General features: G+C 48.8%; 1 protein-coding gene across 5 annotated transcripts in view; it reads right to left on the bottom strand.

The window, feature by feature from the left end:
• The window catches only part of POU2F3 (POU class 2 homeobox 3), a 74231-nt gene that overhangs the window by 15021 nt on the left and 37006 nt on the right, over window positions 1–22204 (bottom strand). For all 5 annotated transcript variants that reach the window (XM_073904029.1, XM_073904031.1, XM_073904032.1 and 2 more), the window contains exons 4-6: window positions 4086–4190; window positions 2786–2888; window positions 434–516 (exon numbers count right to left, since the gene is read on the bottom strand). In XM_073904029.1, the coding sequence (XP_073760130.1) occupies window positions 434–516; window positions 2786–2888; window positions 4086–4190 (291 nt within the window). The remainder of the gene's footprint in view (window positions 1–433; window positions 517–2785; window positions 2889–4085; window positions 4191–22204) is intronic.

Below are 22204 nucleotides of genomic sequence, written 5' to 3'. Positions count from 1 at the left end.
AGAGACTGTAGCCTTGCAGTCTTGGGACATCAGGCCTATGGGACTCTGGTCTCCTCCTTGGGGCTTGAGAGCACCCGCTGCAGGGCTGGTGGTCACCGTGGCATCCCTGGAGAGTTAACTGACCCCTGGTCCTAAGGGGAGTGAGTGAAGCCAAGGCCCATTCAAGGCCAGAGTGGAGGGCCTGCCCTACAGAGCAGGAGAGCCTAGGAGCTGAAATCTCTGGGCTCTTCTTCTGGCTCCGTGGGTGATATTGGGTCAATCATTTCTCATGGCTGTGGCTTGTGTTCCCCAAGTGTGAACAGGGATAATCCCTTGCTAGTCCCTCTTCCCAGAGGGGTAAGTGCCCCATCCAGGGGGTGGGGGGAAACCAATGAGCTTCTCTGTCAAGAGCTGAGGCATTCCTGGAGGAAACAGGAAGAATGGGGTTGTTTACCTGGGACGCCAGGCCTGGCCCAGTCTGCGGGAGGAGGAGAGAGCTTTGTTGCTGTGGAAAGGGGAGAAGATTTGGCTGCAGACCTGGGTGAAAGGGGAGGGACAAAGGAACAAACAAATAAAATCCAGGCCATCTGAAAGACGCGCTCCACAGCTCTGGAACGGAGATAACTGTCCCCACCCCCTGAGACCTGGTCAGGTCCCTCAACCCACCCCGAGCCCTGTGAATAGGGCCCCCACAGGCACGGCCCTGGCATTGCCACACACAGGTGGAGGTGAATGAGACATGGGGATAAATATGTAAACAGCCATCCCCAAACCAGTCCTTCCGCTTGCCCGCCAGCCTGGACTGGTGCATGGGCCGAGGAGGCTCAAGGCAGCCTGCTCTGGCATCTGATAACCACGGCTGAAGAAATCCAACAGGGAAGGAGAGGCTGCTGGACCTGAGGCGCTGACGAGCTCCATTGTGCCTACAGAAGTAGGCTGCAAAGGCCGGGGCAAGTCTGCAAGGATGCCCGACCAAGGGGATGGGGCCAGACAGCTCCATTGGCCAGGGGCTCTTGGCAGAATGACATTTTCTACTTGGGAGGAAGGTCAGAGAGAGAGGGAAGACCAGGGGCCAAGCCTCTGGAAACTCTATCTGGTGGTATGGTCTCTACCCATTCCTTGTACTGCCTGAGGACCACTTTCTCCTTCCCTCTCCGGGGAAATGGTCCATGAAGGGCTCTGCCTGGTTTCTGGTCATGACTGTGGCCTCCCTCTAGCAAGGGCCACAGCAGGGAGCTCTTGCTCTCGAGGCAGGAATGGGGCCATCAAGCTACCCAAGCAGACAATGGGGCAGGTTGCCCGGATCACTCAGCACAAACTCAAACCTTGGGGTCTCTGTTGTCCCTAAGCTGCTCCGGGCCACTGATGTACGGATCTGCTGATGCTGACCTTTATGCTCCCCAGTCTGTATAAGTCAGGGCTTAATTTTTCCTTATTAAAATAAACAAAAAGCTCTTATAAGGAGCTCTGAACCGGGAGTCAGGGGCTTGAATACTAGTAGTCATCTAACATGTATACTGCATTTTGAAATGCACAAAGCCTTTTCATATGCATTATTTCAAATAACCCTCAATAACCTTGTGAGGTAGAATTTTACTCTTATTCTATTTTTTACTATTATTCTGTTTTGTTTCATTTTACTTTATTTTTATTCAGAGAGGTTAGGTTAACTTTCCCAAGGACATACAGCTAGTAAGTGATTAAAAAAAAAAATTTAACCAATGAGTTTTCTGACCCCAAATTTTGAGGGGTTTTTGTTTGTTTCTTTGTTTTTCCCCGTTTATCATACACTGTCCTCATTGGTTATATGTCTATGTCTTGGCCATTTTGATATCACTATCTTCCAAAGAGGAAGGGAATTAACTGTTACCTTCTCTTTCCTATTCTAGGAGTATGATAGACACTGCTTGACTAAAATAGATACTTGGAGGTTCAAGTATGTTCTTATTCGTCATAATAAAAATGCTCTGAGATGCCGTGGAACCTAGGGATAGGAACTGTAATTCGGGCGGGTGCTAGGGACGGAAGACAGAGTTGGATTCTGGATTTCCAAAGCCTCTACCTGGGATTCGTACGCTGGTGGAAAACTTCTACACCCTCCATCCCTTGGGCCAGTTGGTAGGGATGAGAGAGAGGGAAGCAGTACAGGGCAATGGCCCAGAACACAGGTTTCAGACAAACTGTTACAGAACTTTATTATGTTACGGGAGACATAGTATGACTATCTACCGCACAAGGTTATTTTGAAAAATGTCAAGAAAATCACTCACCAGAGCTCCTGGCATATCATGCTCAAGAAATACTAGCTATTATTATGCATATTCTAATTTGTTTGCTCTGGGCCAAGGAGACCTTCTCTGGTAGCCATTTCCCTGCCAAAGAACACCTGAAAACCCCCTCTACAGCCTGTGGGTGGCGCTGCAGCTCTACCCAGACAGAGTCGCGGCCCACTTTGCGGAGATGAAGGATTTCCAAGGAATTGGGACCTGCGCGCCCTGCAGATCCCCAGGAGCTCCTCCTCCCTGTACCGCCGCCCCTCCTCCTGCCCCCAGCTCCGGGCTACCTTGCACCTCAGTCTGTACTGACCAGGAAATTGAGGAAGACAGAGAGGGAGAAGCAGAGGAGGATCCTCTGCCTGGAGGGGCAATTCCAGGGCGTCCCTCCCCCAGGCGCCGATGTAGACAAGCCGGTCTTAAAGCCAGAGGGGTGAGCCACTCACCCCACACTTGGGCTCGCTCATCCAGCAAGCAGTGGTGGCATGTTGCTGGACTTGGCGGATGTGGGACACGCCAGCCAGGGTCCTTACCTTGCTGCCCAGATTGGGTCTGAGATAGCAGGAACTGAGATACAGACTGTAGGTGGCCGGGAACCAGCACGAGCTGCTGGAGCGGATGGAGGGAGGTCACGTCCTGCACATGGGTGGGGGGAGGGGGAGGAGCACAGGCATCACAGAATTTACACGCGGGGGGTGCTGGCTCCATCTATCCCATGGGGTCTCCAGACTCGGAGACTTTGTTGGCAGTGCCCTTGCCTTATGCCTCTGCGTAGCTCAAGTCCCTGGCACGTAGTAGCTTTTCTATTAATGCTGGCATCGTTACAGCTTCTGTACTCAGCCAAGCAGTGCCTTGCCGCCCATCGTATTTAAACTTTGATTTGTTATTCAACTTTTGTGTCTGTCAGTCTCGTCTCCCAGCTAGACTGGAAAGGTCCGAGGCACGGGCTGAGGATTACCCATCTCTCAGAGGTTCGCCCTAGAAATGACATGTAATCCCAATCAGCTAATCTTCTTTTTTTAATCTCACGCCACTTGGCTTTGCTAAAAGTCATGTCTTAGCCATTTCCTGGGCCTGAACCTTTCCTGGAGGAAGGAGCAAGTTATTAGGTTTTAATACAAAAAGTTTGATTAGACAGAAAGTCTGTGTCCCTTGGGTTCCTTCCACCAGCTCCCAAAGGGTAAATACCAATCTCAATGCTTGGGGGATCCAGACCCCCAGGCTCAGTGCACAAGAGACGGGGTAAACCCCTGCTGGATCAAGAAGAGAAGGAATGGATGCACATTCTAATCTTAAATCTTTCTAGAAAAGGGTAGTATGTCTTCCCCAGGTCATCCAGACCAAAAGAGGGGCTGGCCACATGGACGTCCGCCCTCTCAGACACTTGTCGTTACTGTTTCAGGGTGCCTCCTTCTTCCCCCCACAGCACTCTGTTCTAGTTTGGCTTTGATGCAAAAGCTTGAGGGAGGAGAGTGGGCTCACCGGAGACAGAACTGCTCTATATCTGTAGCAGTGGATGTCAGCATAGGGCTCCCCTAAAATGGCTGGCAGACACCAGCCCCCTAGCTGCTCGGTCCGTTGTTTTGGCAAGATCGGCTCCCTTTTGTCCCAGAGAGGTAGAGGTAGCCAGGCTTTCTCTTTAAGAGGGCTCCCCTGTCATCCCACTTCCACCCCCAGGCCTCCATCCCTTCGTCGCATTCCCCGGTGGTTTTTCAGACCAATCTGGATTCCCTGAGAGCCAGGTCTAGAGGTGAAGCATGTTGCAGAAGGCTTGAATTAAACTCACTGGCCCGCTGAGACTATCAGGGCTCCCTGGCATGGGGTGGCATTTACCCCGGACATTTGGTTTCCAGGCATCATGGCAGGTCCTTGACTCAGGTGGCATGGCCGATGCGAGAGGGTCTGCTGCAGGGAGTCACTGAGGTCCTCAGTTTTGATCTGTAAGTGGAAGCAGGAAGAGAGCATCAGTTCTGGGCCTTCCCCAGGCAGGCAGAAACAGAGACTTGGAAAAGGTCAAAGTGGATGAGTGACAAGCCCAGAAAGTAAAGAGCTAGCTCAGTGCCTATGGTGCCTATGGGGTTGCAGCTTGATATTCCTGCCTGCTTGTGCCCTTCCGCTGGTAAGAGAGAGGCGAGTGGCGCTCTGGAGTCACAATCTGTAAGCAGGTGGGGAGGGATTACCTGAGATCTCTCATCCCTTAGCATTGTCGGTGGGCTGTGCCAGTACGAAGGGCAGTTTACCCTCTTCCTCAATAAGATGAGAAAAAATAAGTATATGGTAATGACGTCAAATGTTTCTTTTAAATTCTGAGATGATGTTCTTTTTTTTTCCCTTAGGGGAGATGTTAGAATTTCTTTTGTGAAATGATGCTGATCCTAAACTGTATTTTATTTTTGTTTATTTTTTATTTTTTTCTTTAGTACTCTCTATACCTAATGTGAGGCTCAAACTCACAACCCTGAGATCAAGAGTCCTATGCTCCTCTGACTGAGCCAGCCAGGCGCCCCCCAAATGGCATTGTAAAAACTCCCCACCTCGCGGAGCCTGGGTGGCTCATTTGGTTGAGCATCTGCCTCTTGGTTTCGGCTCAGGTCATGATCTCATGGGTGGTGGGATCAAGTGTCCGTGTCAGGCTCCACAATCAGTATGGAAATTGCTTGAGATTCTCTCTCTCCCTCTCCTCAGCTCCTCCCCCTGCTTGCAGTCTTTCTCTCTCTCAAATAAATAAATCTTAACAGATAAATAAATAAAAACTCGCCACCTTATTATGTAAAAAAAAAAAAAAAGGCAACCCTTTATCAATTTTCCCCATACTCTGTTTTTTATATTCCTGGTCCACAAAATCCCCAAGTCTGGGAGCCAGTTTCCCTTCCATCCCCAACTTGTTTTCCACAGTTACCCATCTTCTTCATGCTCAGCTGCCTCTTCGCCCATGTGGCTTTGGTGACAGTCTTTGCCTGTCTCCCTACAGGTGGGGACATGTCTCCCTCATAGTCACTACTGCAGTTGCAGCCCGAGGGGCCTGCGATGGCTTCTAAACCCTCTCTAGCCTCTATCCACCAGCTTTTGATGACAGCACAACAACCACCCACCTGTGGGTTTCCCAGGTGTCCAAGGGCAGGGCAGGATGCCACCCCTCCTCCCACCCAGAGAAAACTTCCCTCTGGCAGCTTTTCGGGAAGTCCACTGGAGAGGGGGGAGCCAAGTGACTGAATTCATATAATATGACAAAGAGCATAGGATCTAGACCATACCTTTTAAAAGACACTGGGGAGACCCTCTGATGGAAATTCTTGGCCATAGAACCATTTTCCTGGTCTACACTGGGAGTGTCACTGACATCCTAGAATCTCTCCTGTCTTAGTTTAACCCAAGTTAAAGGTTCAGATTAACAGCTACATTTGTGCTTCATCACTGCAGAGAAATGGTCTTTGGATCACAAAAGAAAGATTTCCCTTTGGCTGGAGAGCTAGGAAGATCCTACTGAGTGACGTCAGAGACCAAGAAAAGAGCTAGTGTCCTAAATGTGGTGCCTTGCACATAGTGGGAATTCATGTGAGTTAACTGAATAAAAGACAAAAAGAGAACCCATCTCTCTAGAGTCTCCGGCAAGATACAGTCAGGAGAACGTTGAACAGGGAGCTAGACCCTGCTTCTAAGTCCTAACCCTGAGTCTAACTTACTATGTAACCTCCAGCCATCATTTCGCCTGTAGGAGACTTGGTTTCTCCATCCGTTATGATTCTATATGATTTTTCTCTCTTCCAGTCCTAAAATGGAATTGAAAGTTCCAGTTCCCTAGTGCATTTGGCAGACTTGTCTAGTCCAGCTTGCTGTGATGTTCTTAGGTAAAGCGGACCTACACAGCACCAACAAGCCAGGGTTACACCAAAATTGGTAAGAGGGTGCTTCTTCCAGGGACCATCTTTCCAAATCACTCCTCTCTTCTCTCACCTAAAGAGACCTATTCTGGAGCCTTGGAATTGCAGAGGAGGAAGGGAGAGAGACTGGAAGTAGCACAGTGGGGACAGAGAATTGAGACTTTCTGAAAACCCTAAAGCCATGGCCACGCGGGAGGGATTTCCAAGACAGCCCCCAACCCTACCCCCCAGTGCCCCTCAGCTCTTCCCACCCACGCTTGGCATCTCCGTCTAAGAAGCTCTGGTGTCCTAGTTCTTCCCCTAGAAATTAAAGTTTTCACATCCTAGATTCCAGGGAAACATTTGTTAGCAGGTTTAAAAAAGCTAGGAATAGATAAGACTACTTATTTAAAACCACCAACCACCACCACCACCCTTAAGGTTTGCTCTAAGAGATTTTACTGAAGCAAAGCCTTTGGGGACCAGCCTCCCCTCCCCGCATCTCCCTTCTAGATCCCCCTCCTGCCCCAGGGCATCCCTCATCCTAGGGGGGGGGTGTTGGGGGGGTGTTGGGTGAGGCGGGATGGAGGAAGGGGGACAGAGGGAGAGCGCAGAAAGTTGGAGCCAAAGGCACGCCGGTCCAGGTCCACCGCGGGCGGCTTGGCACGGCGCCAGCTCAGAGGCAAGTGGCAGGGTTCCTTTATAGACTCATTATGCGCAAAGGAGATAAGGTGCAGCTATGACAGAGCTCGAAAACATGTGCTTTGCCTCCAACCTGAGCGCTATCTGTTAGAATCAGTGCCAGGTCTTCCTGCAACACTTAATTTCAGAAACCAGTGCCATCATAAAAGAAAACGCACCCTTTCATCTGCTTCCTGGATCAATTGCCCTCCAAACCCTCTTAGGGGCACTGCCGACCTCCCAGTTCTACAAATGAAGCAACTGATAGCAGAAAATCCCTTTGGGCGTTCATCTGGGGCGTTCTGACCACCCCTCCCCCACCCCAAACCTCATGTGTCATTCTCCTGACTTTGTGCTTCACCAACATTTTTCTTCTTTCATTTTTCATACTTCATTAGCCTTTGGGTGTGAGTGGCTGGCAGTAACCCCCAAAGAAGAGAGTCCTATGCAAACCAAATTGAGAGACACTAAAGGAGATTCCTTTTTCGAGGACAAGTTCTTAAAATCTCTGCTTTGGTGGGTGGGTCTCAGAAGAGAGGAAGGGAGGAAAGGCACATCCAGGGCTCTTCCAGCCTCCAGCACACTCTGGCAATTCTCTGAGTCCACGGGCTAAGAAACTACGAAATTAAGAAACAAAGCCCTTCCCAAATCAAAAAATCCCTTTCACTGCTGTCGAATGGAAAAGATTGGAGCCTTTCCAGGCAACTGGGTGTTGGCTGTGGATCTGGATGGTGAGATAGAGAGGCTTCTGTTGGAATCCCATTGACTTCTAATGTGAGAACCCGAGGCAAATTGGGTGAAAATCCAATTTCCCCCGTACTTGTGAAAACCCAACCAAACCCACAGCCTGCCTGGAATCTCAGACTGTCTCCAGGGTCCCTTTGGTGGTTCTTCTCACGCAAATGGAATCTCTCTCCAGGCCCTGCTCAGGACGGACTAATCCCTGGGGACATGGGCTGCCACAGAGGGCTCTGTCCTGTCACAGTCACTGACCATCCTGTCCGTGTATTAGACAAGGTTTATTAGTTCAGAATTTTCTCCGCCCACTGCACTGTGCACAGGTATTACACTGAGTCTTGGGCAGTGACCAGGGAGGTAAAAAGTCATCCTGCATGATTATCTTTTCTAATCCCAATGAACTCCCTGACATCACCTGCTTGAGAAAGCTGTGGCCTCCTTCTGGGAGGAGAGAGCCCCCCCTGAAGAGCTGGAAGACTTCACACATTCTTACTTGGCTTCGCCTCCCAACCGGGGGGGTGTGGGGACGAGTATTTACCTTCCCATCTCACGGAGGACCAGAGAGCTTCAGAGATCCGTATAAAGTTACATAACAAGACACTGGTAAAAGTCCCTTAAGGGAATGATCCTCTGACGTTTTTCCTGGTGCTCTTTTTACAAAACAGTACTGCAGACTTCCCAGGGATAGGAGACAGCATAGACTAGGGTGATGACAAAGGTGGTGTTCTGGCCCAGACATACCCGTGGACCTCCTTATGAACCATCTATTTTGGGGTCATGTGATGGGGCAGGGGGTGCTGGAGTACTCCTCCTTAGCCCCTCCCATGACAGTTTCACATGGTTCTCTCCGGGGGAAACAGCCCAACGCTAATGAACAGATCACTGGCAATGAAGACGATCAAAGCTGTTGTCTTGGTTGCATAACTCGTTTGTGGAAAGTGTTTCATAAACATTTCACAAGAAGGAGAATTTCAAAGCGTGAACATCTCCCAACCTGCCTTCAATTACAGGCAAGACTTTTTTTTTTTTTTTCTCTCTCCCCCCCTTCTACACTTCTCCCGAGCAGTAAGGAACAGTTTCTGTTTTGTAACTGATCTATAAAGGGTTGGCAGCAAACACGTTGCTCATGAAAATATCCTAAAAATATATTTTAAGGGGTAGAAGGGGGCAGGCAGGTAGCTCAACTCAGTGAACAAGGCTGAGAGTCCCCCAGGAGATGTTGGCTATAGCTTCGCTTGGGAGACTCTCCTCTTTCCGTGGTTCTTGGTTGTTCCCTGGGAGTACAAGACTCCCTCCTCTTCAGATGCCTCTGGGAAGTGCCTGGGGAGATGGCCTCACCCATTCCGTGGTCTCTAGTGGGACCTACGACAGACCGGCCTAGATGCACCTTTGCCTATGGACACTGGGATCTTCTTCCTGACCGCATCAAACCTCTAGACAAAGGAGGAGAAGAGACAGGGGCCCTTGAATAAACTAATAGCTTCTTGGGAAGCCTGGGCCACTTGGAGTTGCCACCTCCTGGAAAGAAACATTTCAAAGAGGCATCCTTGTTTTTCTGGCTTGCACCTACTCTGGAAATGCAACAAGCTTATCAGTCGTGTTATTTAATGCTTTGGCTTCAGTTCTTAAGACCTAGCATTGCTAGTGCTGACACATGTGTGAAAAACCCCATCATTTTAAACCCATAAAAGTTTTCTTCTCCCTCTGGCACATAAGTCCATGCATTCAAGTTTAATAACTCTGGGAAGGGGCTGTGCCCTCACCAAGGACGCATCCTCACTAATACTTCTTGGTGCCCAGGACTTGAGCAACTTTACACTGCATTCCTTCAGAGCCCTTCCGAGATGCCTGTGGCATTCCCTTCCCGTGGGTTGATGGGAGCTCTCTTTTTTGACCCTGATCCCTTTTGAATCGGACTCTTCTGGTTCTCCTGGGAGCCCACCTGGTGGAGAAGAGCCCAGAGCTATGACTGTCTAGGGAGGAGTTCACAGAACAGTTGATTTGCCCACACACAGAGCTGTTCTGCCCTCAAATGAATGAAAGTACAGGAGGTAGGAGGTGCAGTGGGGAAAGAAATGCTGAGCATGGTCTCTAAATCAAACCCTGAAAACGGTTCCCGAGCCCAGTGGCTATTCTTGGGAGGGGTCTGGTGAGCGAATGCAGTTTGCCATCACACTGGGATCTTCTGCATACGCCTGGGCTGCCTAGCGCAGACTGACTTTGCTGTCTTTCCCAGAGCGGAGGATGATTATTTAAAAAAAGAGAGAGAGAGAGAGAGAGAGAGAGAGAGAGAGAGAGAGACATCCAGAAAGCAAGCACAAGGCTCAGGATCAACCAGGCGTCCTGCCTTTAGGTTCCATCCCTGATTCTAACAAGTTGCATGATCTAATATTCAGTGACTTCGTTCATTTCTCTAGGCACTAGACTGTTTCTCCACAAAAGGAGGGAAGGAGACTAGATGGAATCTGTGTAAGAAATTCATAATGTATAAAAGAGAGTGGGAGGAGGACACTTGGGAGCATAAAGTATGCTTGTCATCAGACCCATTTTACAGATGAAAAGACTGAGGCTTGGAGACATTGAGAGACTTTTTTAAAGTCACACTGCTGGTAAATAATAGAGCTGAGATTTCAAGCCAAGTCGATCTGGCTCCATAGTTCCCCATAAACCTAACTCTCACCTGTGTGTGACGGATTCACAGACTCATATAGATTCTTCAAGGCAGCAAAGTGCAGGCATGCCAGGTGCAAGGCAGACATTCAACAAGTGTTGATGTCCTTCCTTCCCCATTAGAACTGGAAGGAGGGGTGCCTGGGTAGCTCAGTTGGTTAAGCGTCTGCCTTTGGCTCAGGTCATGATCCTGGAGTCCTGGGATGGAGCCCCTTACTGGGGTCCCTGCTCATCGGGAAGCCTGCTTCTCCCTCTGCCCCTCCCCCTCCCCATGCTCTCTCTCTTGCTCACTCTCTCTCTCAGATAAATAAAATCTGAAAGGAAAAAAAAAAAAAAAAGAACCGGAAGGCAATGCAGCTATCACCTCGTCCAGACAGTTCGTTTTACAGCTCTTGAGTCCCGAAGCCCAGAGAGGGGAAATAAGTTGCTCGGAGCACGCTAGAGTTGCTGGCAAGCCACGGCCCATTAGGATGGGTCTCCTAACTCCCCACTCAGTACTCTATCCACTCCAGTGCACTGTGGTGTGGCTTGTTCTTCTATTCCTATCATTCTGATGGTCCTCACCTACCCTGGTTCCTGTCATAACCCAGCAGTAACCTTAATCCCACTATTCTAATGAAATTTCATCAAAAGAAAGGCCCCACTCCAAGTTCTCGATTACTGCACCCTGCACGGGGTGAGGTTTACGTCCAGATAAAGCACACGTCTACTACATATGATAACATAACATACTTGGCTTAGGAACCAGCCTTCTGTATTTCCTTGACGTGTAGGAATGCACTCCAGGAGCTTGATAGTTGCTCTTTCCCTCCCTCCCTCATCATAAGGAAAATAAGTAGGGAGGGAAAAGCGAAGTTTCAGCCATGCCATGAAATCCCTATCCCACTGTATATTTTACGGTGGGTTCCAAAGGAAAGTAACGTAAGGAAGATGTCCTGCTTGTCCTGGACACACAGACACAAGCATACACAGCACCAGCTTGTGCCTGCAAAGCACTCCACAGATTAGTTCCAAAAGCTTCAGCTCCAGAAAGAGAGAACATAATATTTTTTTAGCACTTTAGAGATTAAAAAGCACTTTCAAATATACCAGCATTTATTCTTCATGATAATTCAATGAGGGAAATAATCTTATCAAACATTTATCCAGATGTAGCCACAATTAGGAGAATGTATGTAACGTGCCCGCCGTCACACAGCCAGGCAGAGCACAGCCTGACTTTCTACTTGGGTCGTTCACCTCCAGACCCTCCCTCCTCTTCTGTCTGTACCACCCTGTGAGGCAACCCCATTGGGCATCACCCCGCCGAATTTCCCACCCAGAAATGTGCCTGTGGATCCCTGTCTCCTCTGTGTGCCACGTTGTTTTCACATGTGGTGCATGGTTGGTGTAAACATTTCCACAAGGGGAGCCTGAGACTGCTACATGTACGTGGGGCCTCCACAGTTATTGAAAGTAAAGCCTGCCACAAGTCTGAATGGGATTCTCTTTGGCATTTTCTGGATAGCTGCCTGGCCCCGGGGAAGCCTGCCCCTGGGAGTCGGAGCATTGGTTACCAATGAAAAGTAAAGAGTTTTCCCTGGTAATTCTTGTCTTTGAGAACAGTCTTCTAGTAAGGCTGAGGTCCTTGTGTCTTGTACTCCTGTGGCACCCCCAAATAAAGTGAGGCACCCCTCATGACCCTCCAACACTGGGTCTACTCCAATAGCAGTGGCATCAGCTGGTCTCCTATGTGGCATGCTTGAAACAGAGGTTTCCTGTCCCATAAAGGTCCCCTTCCCGGTTCACTTTAGCGCAACGAGGATTTAGTATGTGCCTACTGTATACTCTGGGGAACAAAGCCTACTGTATACTCTAGCGGCACAAAGACGAACAGGGGCCTCCCAGGTGAATCAGGAGACAGCTCGCAGGGAGGAACCAGCTGCCATGCAATGCTTGCAGCGATGAGAAGTGTGCACAGTGGTCGCGTGGAGAGACTGTCACTCACTGTGGCAGGGCAGAGCACTACTAGAGAAAGGGCAGTGAAGTAAGGAAGACCCCACAGAAGAAAAGTCCTTCTGAGCAGCCCTGAACAGTGAAGGGGGCTCACCACAAGAAGGCAAAGACGGGCATGCCAGGCAGTGGGAAGAGCTCATCCAGAGTTGCAGAGGATGAGAGCAACAAGCAATTGAGCAGCTGCCATGTGGGGTAGGGAGAGGGAGGCCGGGACGGGCAGCCGGGGCCCCTGCAAGTAGCGGGGAATAGCACGGAGAGACTGCCGTTCTGCTCCGTTATGCCAACAGTGGTGTGGAGGATGGGTCGGGAAAGGCTACGGCACAAGCAGGGCAACTGATAAAAGGGGGTCAAGTGCAACCATCCAGCTAAGAACCGGTGAGGAGGCGCCTGGGGCCAAAACAGCACAGAGAGATCTGGGGATGGAAAACATAGTTCTACCCCTGAAGCTTTCTCCTTCGTAACAAAGGACTGTGTATTTCGGGAATTCCCTGTTGGGTGTCCACAGGAGCGAAAGAACCAACCCAGACACCAGTCTGAAAGGCCACAGCCAACCCCACTGCTGGATGGATGATGGGGTGGAGGGCCGCTGGGGTTCCAGAAGGCGTGCCCTTGTGAGTTCACACAGTTCTGCACTGTTTAATTTTCAAAAGCTAATTATTAATTTTAAATGAGAAGAAAAAGAAGATTAGAAACCAGAAGCACTCCAAATGTCATGTGTCCATGTAGAACCTTTTAGTTTACGAGGTGTTAAAGTTAGTTGCAGAGTTTCTTCTTTTGCCTGGGGAAAGGAAACGCTTGAGAGGTTTAGGGGCACGTGATGGCAATGCACACACACACACACACACACACACACACCCGGATATTCCGGTGTGTGCGTGTGTGTTTAGCAGTTAAGTAATAACCCAAATCCTTCTCTTTTTGCATCTTAAGTCACCGTCTACCAGCAGCCACCGCCTGGGATGTGGCCTGCAGACCTCCCTTAGACCTTTCCATGATGTTCTACGGTTTACAAAGCACTTTCAAACATGCAATTTTGGTTGATTTTCAGCATATTCCCATGAGATTGAAAAGGCAGGTGATGTTATTCCCACTCTACACTTGAGGAAAACAAAGTTGATGAAAGGTAAGCGATTTATCCAAAGTACATGGCTGGCTAGCAGAACTACAATCTGAACCCGAGTCTTCTGATTTAAAATCCAGCACATCTTTCGAATCCTTAGGATTCTTCCTACACCTCCCACATAAGCAGATTTTCAGTCCCCAAAATCTCTCCCCTTGCAGCTCCAAAGATACTTATTTCAGTTAGGGATAGATATTGATTGGTTTCATTTTGAATAGGGATCTTGCTAAAAGGTGATATATATATCTCTACTTTCCCTTGAAGAGTCCCTGAAAGATAATTTAGTGAATGACTCAAGTCATAATTGTGAACTCCTTTTAAAAGCAGTCATGCCCTCAGGGGGACAAAGTGTTTGGCTTCTGTTGGCCCAGGCACTACAGGGCCCCCAGTAGTTTGTTTGTTTGTTTGTTTGTTTGTTGGGGGTTTTTTTTTGTTTCTTTGTTTGTGGTTTTTTTGCAGCTCTGCTTTTTAAATTCCTTTCTCACACCAGATTTTTATCTGCTACTGTTGGTATGTTTGCTTCTAGCAACCCCTATAGTAGCTCAAATTTGCAGCTTTTATTTGCTAAGGGCTGGAAAAACCAGATCATTAAGCTCATTACAACTGTTTCTAAAATAAAAATTGAAGGCTCTGAGAAAGGGTTTGGTTTTCTCCCTTCTTATTCTTAGTGGGGTTCTAAATGGGTGAGGTTTTGGGCTTTCTGGATAAGTGAGGCACTATAGTAACTCTATGGAGTTCTCTTTAACATTGGGCTCACCCTTTAGTTCTATTTTTATTGAGTACATATCTATCCTGTTACCCTTATTAGCCAGGGATAGGGCTCCAGGGACAATGATTGGCTGAACCGCTGCAATTGACAGTGTAAGCTAAATTCTCTAAGGTTCGGGAGTAGTTACCAAATTTGTTATGAAAATATTGAGGGAACTTGAGTCAAAGCATTCTTTAAACATCTATCTGTTTCCCTACCTAGAAAAGGGAAATAATCTCGGATTCTTACCCAGGTCTCAAGGACTTGGGCTAAATGTCTGTAAAATGTATTCCAAGGAAGGCGTTCCTTGCTTTTGCCCCCACAACATGAAGATAATGATGGTGCTCATTTATTACCTGGGAGACCTGTCTTGCTTGCTATGGCCTGCCCAGCAGAGCATGATGCCTGTTACTTAGTAGGTGCTTATTAGATCCATGGGGGGGATTAATGCATAAATGCTTCCGACAATCCTAGAATACAGGAAGCTGGGTTTCAGAGAAGTCAAATGCCTTCCCAAAGGTCCTGCAGCCAGAAAGTGGCAGAGGTGGAATGTGATTCTAGGTCTGAATCAGACCTCGAATCTGACCTGAATCAGACCTCGAATCTGACCTGAATCAGACCTAGGTCTGACTGGATCCAGAAGCAACTCTCTTTCCACCGTATCATGCTGACTTAAAAAGCCATGCCAAACTAGGCTGATTTCCTTTCCTATCGGGTTCCTTGAAATGAGGATCAGGCGAATGCTGCAGTTATTGTATGTACGCACATATACATGTATGTATATGTGCATGTATGTATTACCCCTGGAGGTCAAGATGGGGTCATATGGTCGAGATAGGATTAATTAACAGGTAACTGTCATCCAGGAAGGACGTTTCCCATGGCATGCCATTGGACTCTGCGCATGGTCCAGTCTTACTATGAATGTGATCAATAAATGGGTTGAAGTATATAGCTTGCACACTTCATAAATCTCTGTATGAGGAACAGGGCTACCTAGTACTTTGCCCCAAGATACCAAGATTAAAAAAAAAAAAAAAATCTTGAAAATACAAAGGGAAGGATGGGAAGAAAGTAATAAGATAAAAACGTAGGAGCAAATATAAGAATCCTTTACTGAGAAAATGAAAATGAGCTGTACAAGTTGAGGCAATAGTTAATATTTAAAATATTTAAATATTTAAATATCAAATATTAAAAATATTAAATATTAAAATATTTAAAAATACTTGAGAGACATTAATGAATTCTAAGAGCAGGTAAGTTGACAGCGTGATATAATTATCTTTTAAAACAATCTGTAGGCTAGGCTGTGCTAACGGAAGTAGAGGATCGAGGGAGGTTCCCCTGTTTGACCGTGTTAAGTTCCATGAAGACTGGCCAGCTCCAGGCTTGTCTGTGCTTGGAACGACATTATCAGGGCATAACACAGATAAAGTACCTGCTCAATAAAAGTTTGTTGAATCAGGAAATGGATGAGCGAATGAACAAGGGACCCCACTGTGCTCTGGCCTAACCAGATGTCATCTGACAATTGAATGTTGCACACCTGTGGATATTACGCCTAAAGAGGGTGATTGGTAGACCAAAATATACGCATATAAAGGCATCAAGGCACATAGGAGTTCAAAGGGGTCATCAGAGCACTGTAAAAAAAAAAATAACTTAAAATAGCCAACTGCCCATCAATAGGGTAATAAAAAAGTAAATTTACACTGGAACCATAGAATGTTATGTGGTCATTAGCAAAAATCATATAACGATATGTATTGCCATGAAACAATCTATAAATTCCATCTTTAAGTTTAAAAAGAAAGTTGCAGAAGAATACACACAGTATAATTTTTACACCTATATGTACGTATATATGCATTTTCAAAAACCCACAAGCATTTATACATTTCCATATGTACCCATGTCCATGCAAGCTCAGAAAGAAAAGTCTTCTAGACATACCCACGCCACACGGGGAGAAGGAGTTACCTCTGGGGAGAGGGCTGAGATGGGGCAGGGATCAAAAGTCTTCCTTTTTATCTCTATTATTAAAATTTTTTTTACAACCGGAAGGTATTCCTGTATTATGTGTGTAACTGCTTTCAGGAAAGCAGTCAGAAGAAACCTGATGTGTGGAACCACTGGGGGACTTGTGGATATCTGCATGTTACGGGCAAGATTTGGGGGTGATAGCCCTTCTCGAATATGGAACGGCTCTCAGGTAGAGGGGAAGGACTCAGGGCCTGGAGTGAAGGCCAGCAGAGTGACAACTCCAGAGATGGTGACCACAGGGAGGTTGATCGGGGTCTAACAGGAGAAAAAAATGGCTGAATGGTGCCATCCGCTCAACCCTGGAGTGGGCTGCATTTTGGGCAGTGAGGCCGAACTCCCTGGGTGAACTTTGGCTGAGACATAGGGTGAAGGGCCATCTGACAGGGGTGTGAGATAATTTCATTACATAAAACTAATATTTTAACACCAAAAAAAAAAAAAAGCAAAATCTCAGATGGTAAAAACTGAATATATTTAACTTCATAAAAATTTGCTCTATTTTCTTCTTTTAAAACGTCACCGCAGAGAGTGAAAGCTTAGTCGGAAGATATTATGTTATGAATAAGTAAGTGTATTGACATACAAGGTAGAAGGGAGGAAGAAAAAGCCTTTGTGGGGGACAGCAGTGGTCTGGGGAGCCCTTCTGGGAACAGGGCACCTCTGACCTATGGGATCCTTCGGCCCTGAGGCTCTGTGTGTCTTCGGCTCACTCTAGAGTTAGAGATTCACCCCAAATTTGCTGATGAAAAATAGTCACGGTGATATCAGGTGTCATTGGATAACCCTGCCCCCACCGTTTCCATGAAGTGGCCAGGAGAGGGCAGCCCCAGGAGAGCCGCATTACCCTAAAGAGCCTTTGTTAAGGGGCCCCTTTGGGCTTGGGCTCTGTGGCTTGGTGCTGAAGCCCATCCTCAAAGCACTTAAAACACTGGGTTGGTCAGAGTCCTCTATGCAGACCCTGGATCCCTAGATGGGGAGCCCTAGCACAGAGCAACCACCGAGCCTCAGCCAACAGCTCCTGGCTCCCGGGACCCAGCCAGCAAGCGGAGGAGTTGGGAAATATTTACCCGAAGCCAACTGGATGGAGCCCATGACATACTCTATTTGCATAATCCCAACAAGCTCACCTTCCTGGGGAAAGGGGTAAGTTTTTATGGCTCACTTGCTGAGAAAAGGATGACAGGGAGGAGAGCAGCATGAAGAACAGAGGGCCCTGAAAAGCAGAGAGATTGGAGTTCACGGCCCTCAGGACCGAGGGATGACTGGGGAGGCGGGCAGTTTTCATGCCAACTATCCCTCAATCCATTTATTTAGGAAACACTTGCCGAACGTCCACCCCATGCCGGACACTGCTCTACTGTGATAAATAAAATACAGACCCTTTCCTCAAGTAGTTCACAGTCTGGTCCGAGAGACAGACCCACTCATGGTAGAAGCCTGTTGAGACACAGAAGGTCAAGGGGGATGGCCCTGGGAGGCTGCCTGGAGAAGGAGACCTTTGAGCTGGGTCTGCAAAGATGAGTGAGAGCCCGACGGGGCAGGGGGTGAGAGTGGGGGTAGACGCCGGAGCCAGGGCTCACTCCAAACAGAGTCAAGCTGCCTGTGTAATTCCCATTTCTCTCTACCTTCAGGACACCTCCATCACCTCCAAGAGGATTCTCCTTGGTTCTTCAGAGCACCCAGGCAGAACTTACGATGTCCTTGGGATCTGGGCAAGAGGGCACCTGATGGCCTCTTGGGAAGTTGAACTCTCTGGATCCTGTTCCCTCTGAGGCCTGCCTGAGCATTCCCTGAGAACACTGGGCCCTTGCTGAGTTGCCAGATTCTGGGCAAGGGCCGACCCCCAGGTCCTGCTGCTAGTCCCACTTTGCTTTATGCCAGCAAAGTGTCTGTCCCTCCCGGGTCCCTGGGCAAGGCCACGCTCTGGGAAGTACCCTGCTAGCCAGGAAGCTTCCCCCGGTGCTGCTAGACTGAGTGCAGAGGGGAAGCACCAAGTCCTCAGAAAGGAAGTTGGTTCCAGTTCATGTCAGAGAGGAAGAGACCTTGCCTTCAGGTAGCTGCCTTGTTTCTTCCTGGAGATAGAATGCTATTAACCTGTTCTGTCCTGCTCTCACCCCAGCAACTTGATGCTCCTCTCTTTGAGGGTCCCAGACCAGAGCTAGGGGGCGCAGAAGCACCCCACCCCTGCCCGCTGCAGGAATCCACGTTTACCCCCAAGGATGGGGTGTTCAAATCTTTCCAGGCCTTATTTGCCAGCCACACGAGGGGTCTACAAAACCTACTTCCCAGTCCTCAGATGAGCCCATCCAGAGAAATGGGGTAAAGTGTAAAGGTGAAACATTGTTCTTGTAAGGATCACACACGTTCTCCAAGAGATTTCACAGGACAGATTAACATATAACTCACTTTAAGCAAATAAATGCTATAGATGATGTTTGGTTCTAACTGACTGTAAAAGGGCATTTTTCATTATTTGAAAAGATTCCGTCTGGGGGCGCCCGGGTGGCTCTGTCAGTGAAGCATCTGACTTCAGCTCAGGTCATGATCTCAGGGTCCTGGGATCGAGCCCTGCATGGGGTCTGCGCTCAGCAGGGAGTCTGCTTCTCCCTCTCCCTCTGCCCTTCCCCCTGCTCATGCTGTCTTTCTCTCTCAAATAAATAAATATAATCTTTAAGTTAAAAAAAAAAGATTCAGTCTAATATTCCTTTAAATAGCAGGCTCTCTTGGTGAAGAAAAATAAGATTTAGTTTACAAAACTTTGACTTATGTGCATATCAGAAACTACCCTCTTAGGTATAGTGAGGCAGCGAGACAGGCCTGTGTTTACCTGGCACAGACCAAGTCTGGCCTATTTTTCTTATTATTGCTCCAGTAATGGGCTGAGTCAGGTCCCAGGGCACAAGGAAAAAGCCTCAGAGGAAGGCCAGCAGCTGGGGGAATCTGAGCAGAACTGCCATCTGGAATAAGGTGAACCCCAGGCCTCCAGACCACTGTTAACTGCAACAGCACCAATAACTCAAGTCTATCGAGCGTTTACCGTGTCCCAGATACTCTCCATTCAAAATCTCATTGAATCCTCCTCTTGACAATGCTCTAAGGTTCGTGCTATTATTTCCCCCCATTTTATAGAGGCAGAAACTGAGGCTGAGAATGAAGTGACCAGAGGACACAGAGCCTGTTGGTAGAGCCAAGATGAGAATCCAGGTCTGTGTGATGCCAGAGCTGGACCTCTGACCAGCACGCTGTCATCTGTGAGCCTCGAACCAGGGACACCCTGCAGCAGTCCACACCAGGAGAATCTGGGTGCCAGCCCAGGAGAGGAGCCGCCAAGAAACAAAAGCAAAACAGGATGTGAACCAAGGATCCTTGGGGGTTGCGAGCCAAGGGGATTTTAGTAGCTACACAGGGCAGAGGGAGGGGAGTCCTGATGCTTGATGTGCACCCATGCAGCAGAGGTCCAGGGAACTATGGGCACGGTGGGGGTAGCTGCGATTAGCAGAACAAGCTGGATTTGGAGATAGCAGACCAGCACTGAAGACAGTGCCTATTAGCAAGGAGACACTGCATCAAGGTAAACTGAATATGCCCTGGCTCGACCACTTCCCTGCAAGTCACTTTACCATTTTAGGGCACTGAACCCTGAGCCCTGGGAGCGGCCTTCAAAGCCATTCTTGGGGCTGGACCCGGAGAAGGAAGTTTGAGATGGAAAAGTGTATTTTCAGCTGCAGCTGGGAGTCTGGGAGAAGTAAACTCCCGGTTACTAGAGCTGCCTTGACAGCCCTCTGACTCGGGGGCAGAGAGAAAGCCAGGTCCCACCCCCTGCCCTACAGGCACATACCCAGGCAAACACTCCTCTCCCTGCACCCTTCTCACGCACAGGCCCAGGGAGGGGGTGCTTCTCGTGGGGCCAGGGGAACCCTCTGGGTGGGAACACTTCTTGACCCCACCCTTTACCTGGCACCCTTCCCTGAGCCTGCAGATGCTATCTCTGCCATCCTAGCTGGCAAGCTGTGGCTGTGAGAGGTCTGCAGGAGCTGGTATGAGTGAGAAGGTTCTGGAAATGTGGAAAAGTACTGTACGCGTGTCAAACAAGGGGCTCTGGGTAACGTGAGGTCATGTCTCACCCACAGGAGCGCTCGAGCTCGCTCGCTCGCTCTCTCTCTCTCTCTCTCTCACAGCCTGGTACAGTCAGAGAGACCTATTGTGTATCTGAGCTCCACCTTGGGTAACTTACTTCACCTCTGAGTTATAGTTTCCCCAGCTCTCTAATGGGAATAATAATGCTCACCTCACCAGGCTGTCGTAAGAATTAAGTAATAGCAAATAAGATATAACTCTATGTAAAGTGCCCGGAGCATTCCAACATCCTCGGTTTGAATCCTGGCTCTAAGCAAGTCCCTTGACCTTTCTGAGACTCAGTTTGCCCATCTGTAAAATAAAGAGCATAAAAGCTACCTCTCTGGGTTGCTGGCAGGTTTAAATGAGATACTACTTATGAAGGACTCAACCCAGTGTGCTTATTAAGCCGAGGGCTCGGTAAATGGTATTAGCCTCTTCTGTGATCGGGGCCAAATCCGGCTTCCCTTTCAACACGGCCGCTCCAAAAAGACTCCCACGTGAGAGGGGGAAGGGCTGGCCCTTCACCAGAGTCTACATCCACCAAAGGCAACTCACTGAAATCTCCAAGGGAAGTCCACCTCTGTATCCCTGCAGAATCAGGGAGAGGGTCCGGATGCTGGCCTCGGTACCTGGCATCCTTGCTGCTCTCCATCCCACACCTGCACAGAGAGGAACAGTCTATCTCCATGCCCCGTCTAGATGCATCCAGCCAGTGCTGGAGCCAGGGCCCCAGAGGGGCTTTGCGGTGGTGGTGGCGCAATCTGGTAACCCGGACTGTACTAGGGACAGGCCTCCTGAGAATCCACGGCTGCTCCTGCACTCCTATCTCCTCCTCCCTGCCCTGCTCTCAACAAGGCTCCGTCCATCCGGTGCTGGGGCTGAGGCCTGGGGCCACAAACGCGAAGCAGCTGACATCTGAGCCTCGAGCCAAAGAGCCAAGCATGGCTGGCAAAGAAAGACAAAGTCCCACCTCTCCAAAAGCAAAGACACTTATCAAGGGCTTCCCACCCAAGCCTGGGGTGGGTGGGAGGCTTAGCCTGCGAGCTCGGGGATCGCAGGAAAAAAATTACCATTCTAGTAGCATCTGCAGCTCATCTAAACTGGGGCGAGCCCAGCTCAGCAGCCACACAGGGAGAGGGGAGGACGAGAAAATTATGGGTTCATCAGAAAGTAATAGAAGCTAATGTTTATTGGTCGATTACCGTATGTCAGAGACTATGCTGAGTTATATATCTCAGCTGTAATTAATCCTTACGACATGCCTAGGAAGGAGAAACTCTCACCGTTCTCAGCTTCGGGTGAGGAACATAAGGCACAGTACAACCGGCTCAGCCCCGCTGTCTGATGCCTCCCCCAAGACAAGCAGGGCCGTGGAGAGGGGCGAGGCCGGGCCGTCTGGAGTCCGGCGGGCTGGCTTTCCACTCCACGCCTCTGGACGGCGTGACTGTAGGAAATTCTTTAATCACTCAGCGCCTCGGTTTCCTTATCTATAGACCTGGAATGATCCCATCTGCCTCACAGGGTTGCCAGAAGTATTTAATGGGATACTGGATATTCGGCATTATAATAATAACTAATAATGCATTTTGCACTCGGGGCCTGCACACAGGCAGAATCCAGTAAATACGATTATTGTTATATTATCTTGACCACAGTGGGGAAATCCCTCTGGAGAAAGGAATCATTTAATCTTACCCCGTCACCTCCTGCCTGAAAATTAATTCTGTAGCACATCTAGCTAAGCCATTTGATGAGCCCAGCTTAACCCCTGTTCCGGCAGCCCTGGCTGACATAGCCCTTGTCCTGATATTTTTAGGAATTTCTCAGACCTGTCTCCCTCACTGGATAGCAAGTATGTTCTCCGAGGGCAGAGGCTGCGTGTGTTCTTTCTGGGGTGCCTCCTTCACTGCTGGGGAGCCTCTGTTTTCCACTACCTTGTATTTCTACACAGCCACGGGTAAATCTTGCTCTCCTG

This window comes from Callorhinus ursinus, unplaced genomic scaffold (genome assembly GCF_003265705.2).
Source record: "Callorhinus ursinus isolate GAN/ISIS: 27379988/994484 unplaced genomic scaffold, GSC_fseal_2.0 scaffold19, whole genome shotgun sequence".
In the NCBI taxonomy this organism is placed as follows: domain Eukaryota; kingdom Metazoa; phylum Chordata; class Mammalia; order Carnivora; family Otariidae; genus Callorhinus; species Callorhinus ursinus.
The sequence above is the reverse complement of the archived record's forward strand: the minus strand, read 5'-3'. Positions and strand labels throughout refer to the sequence as shown.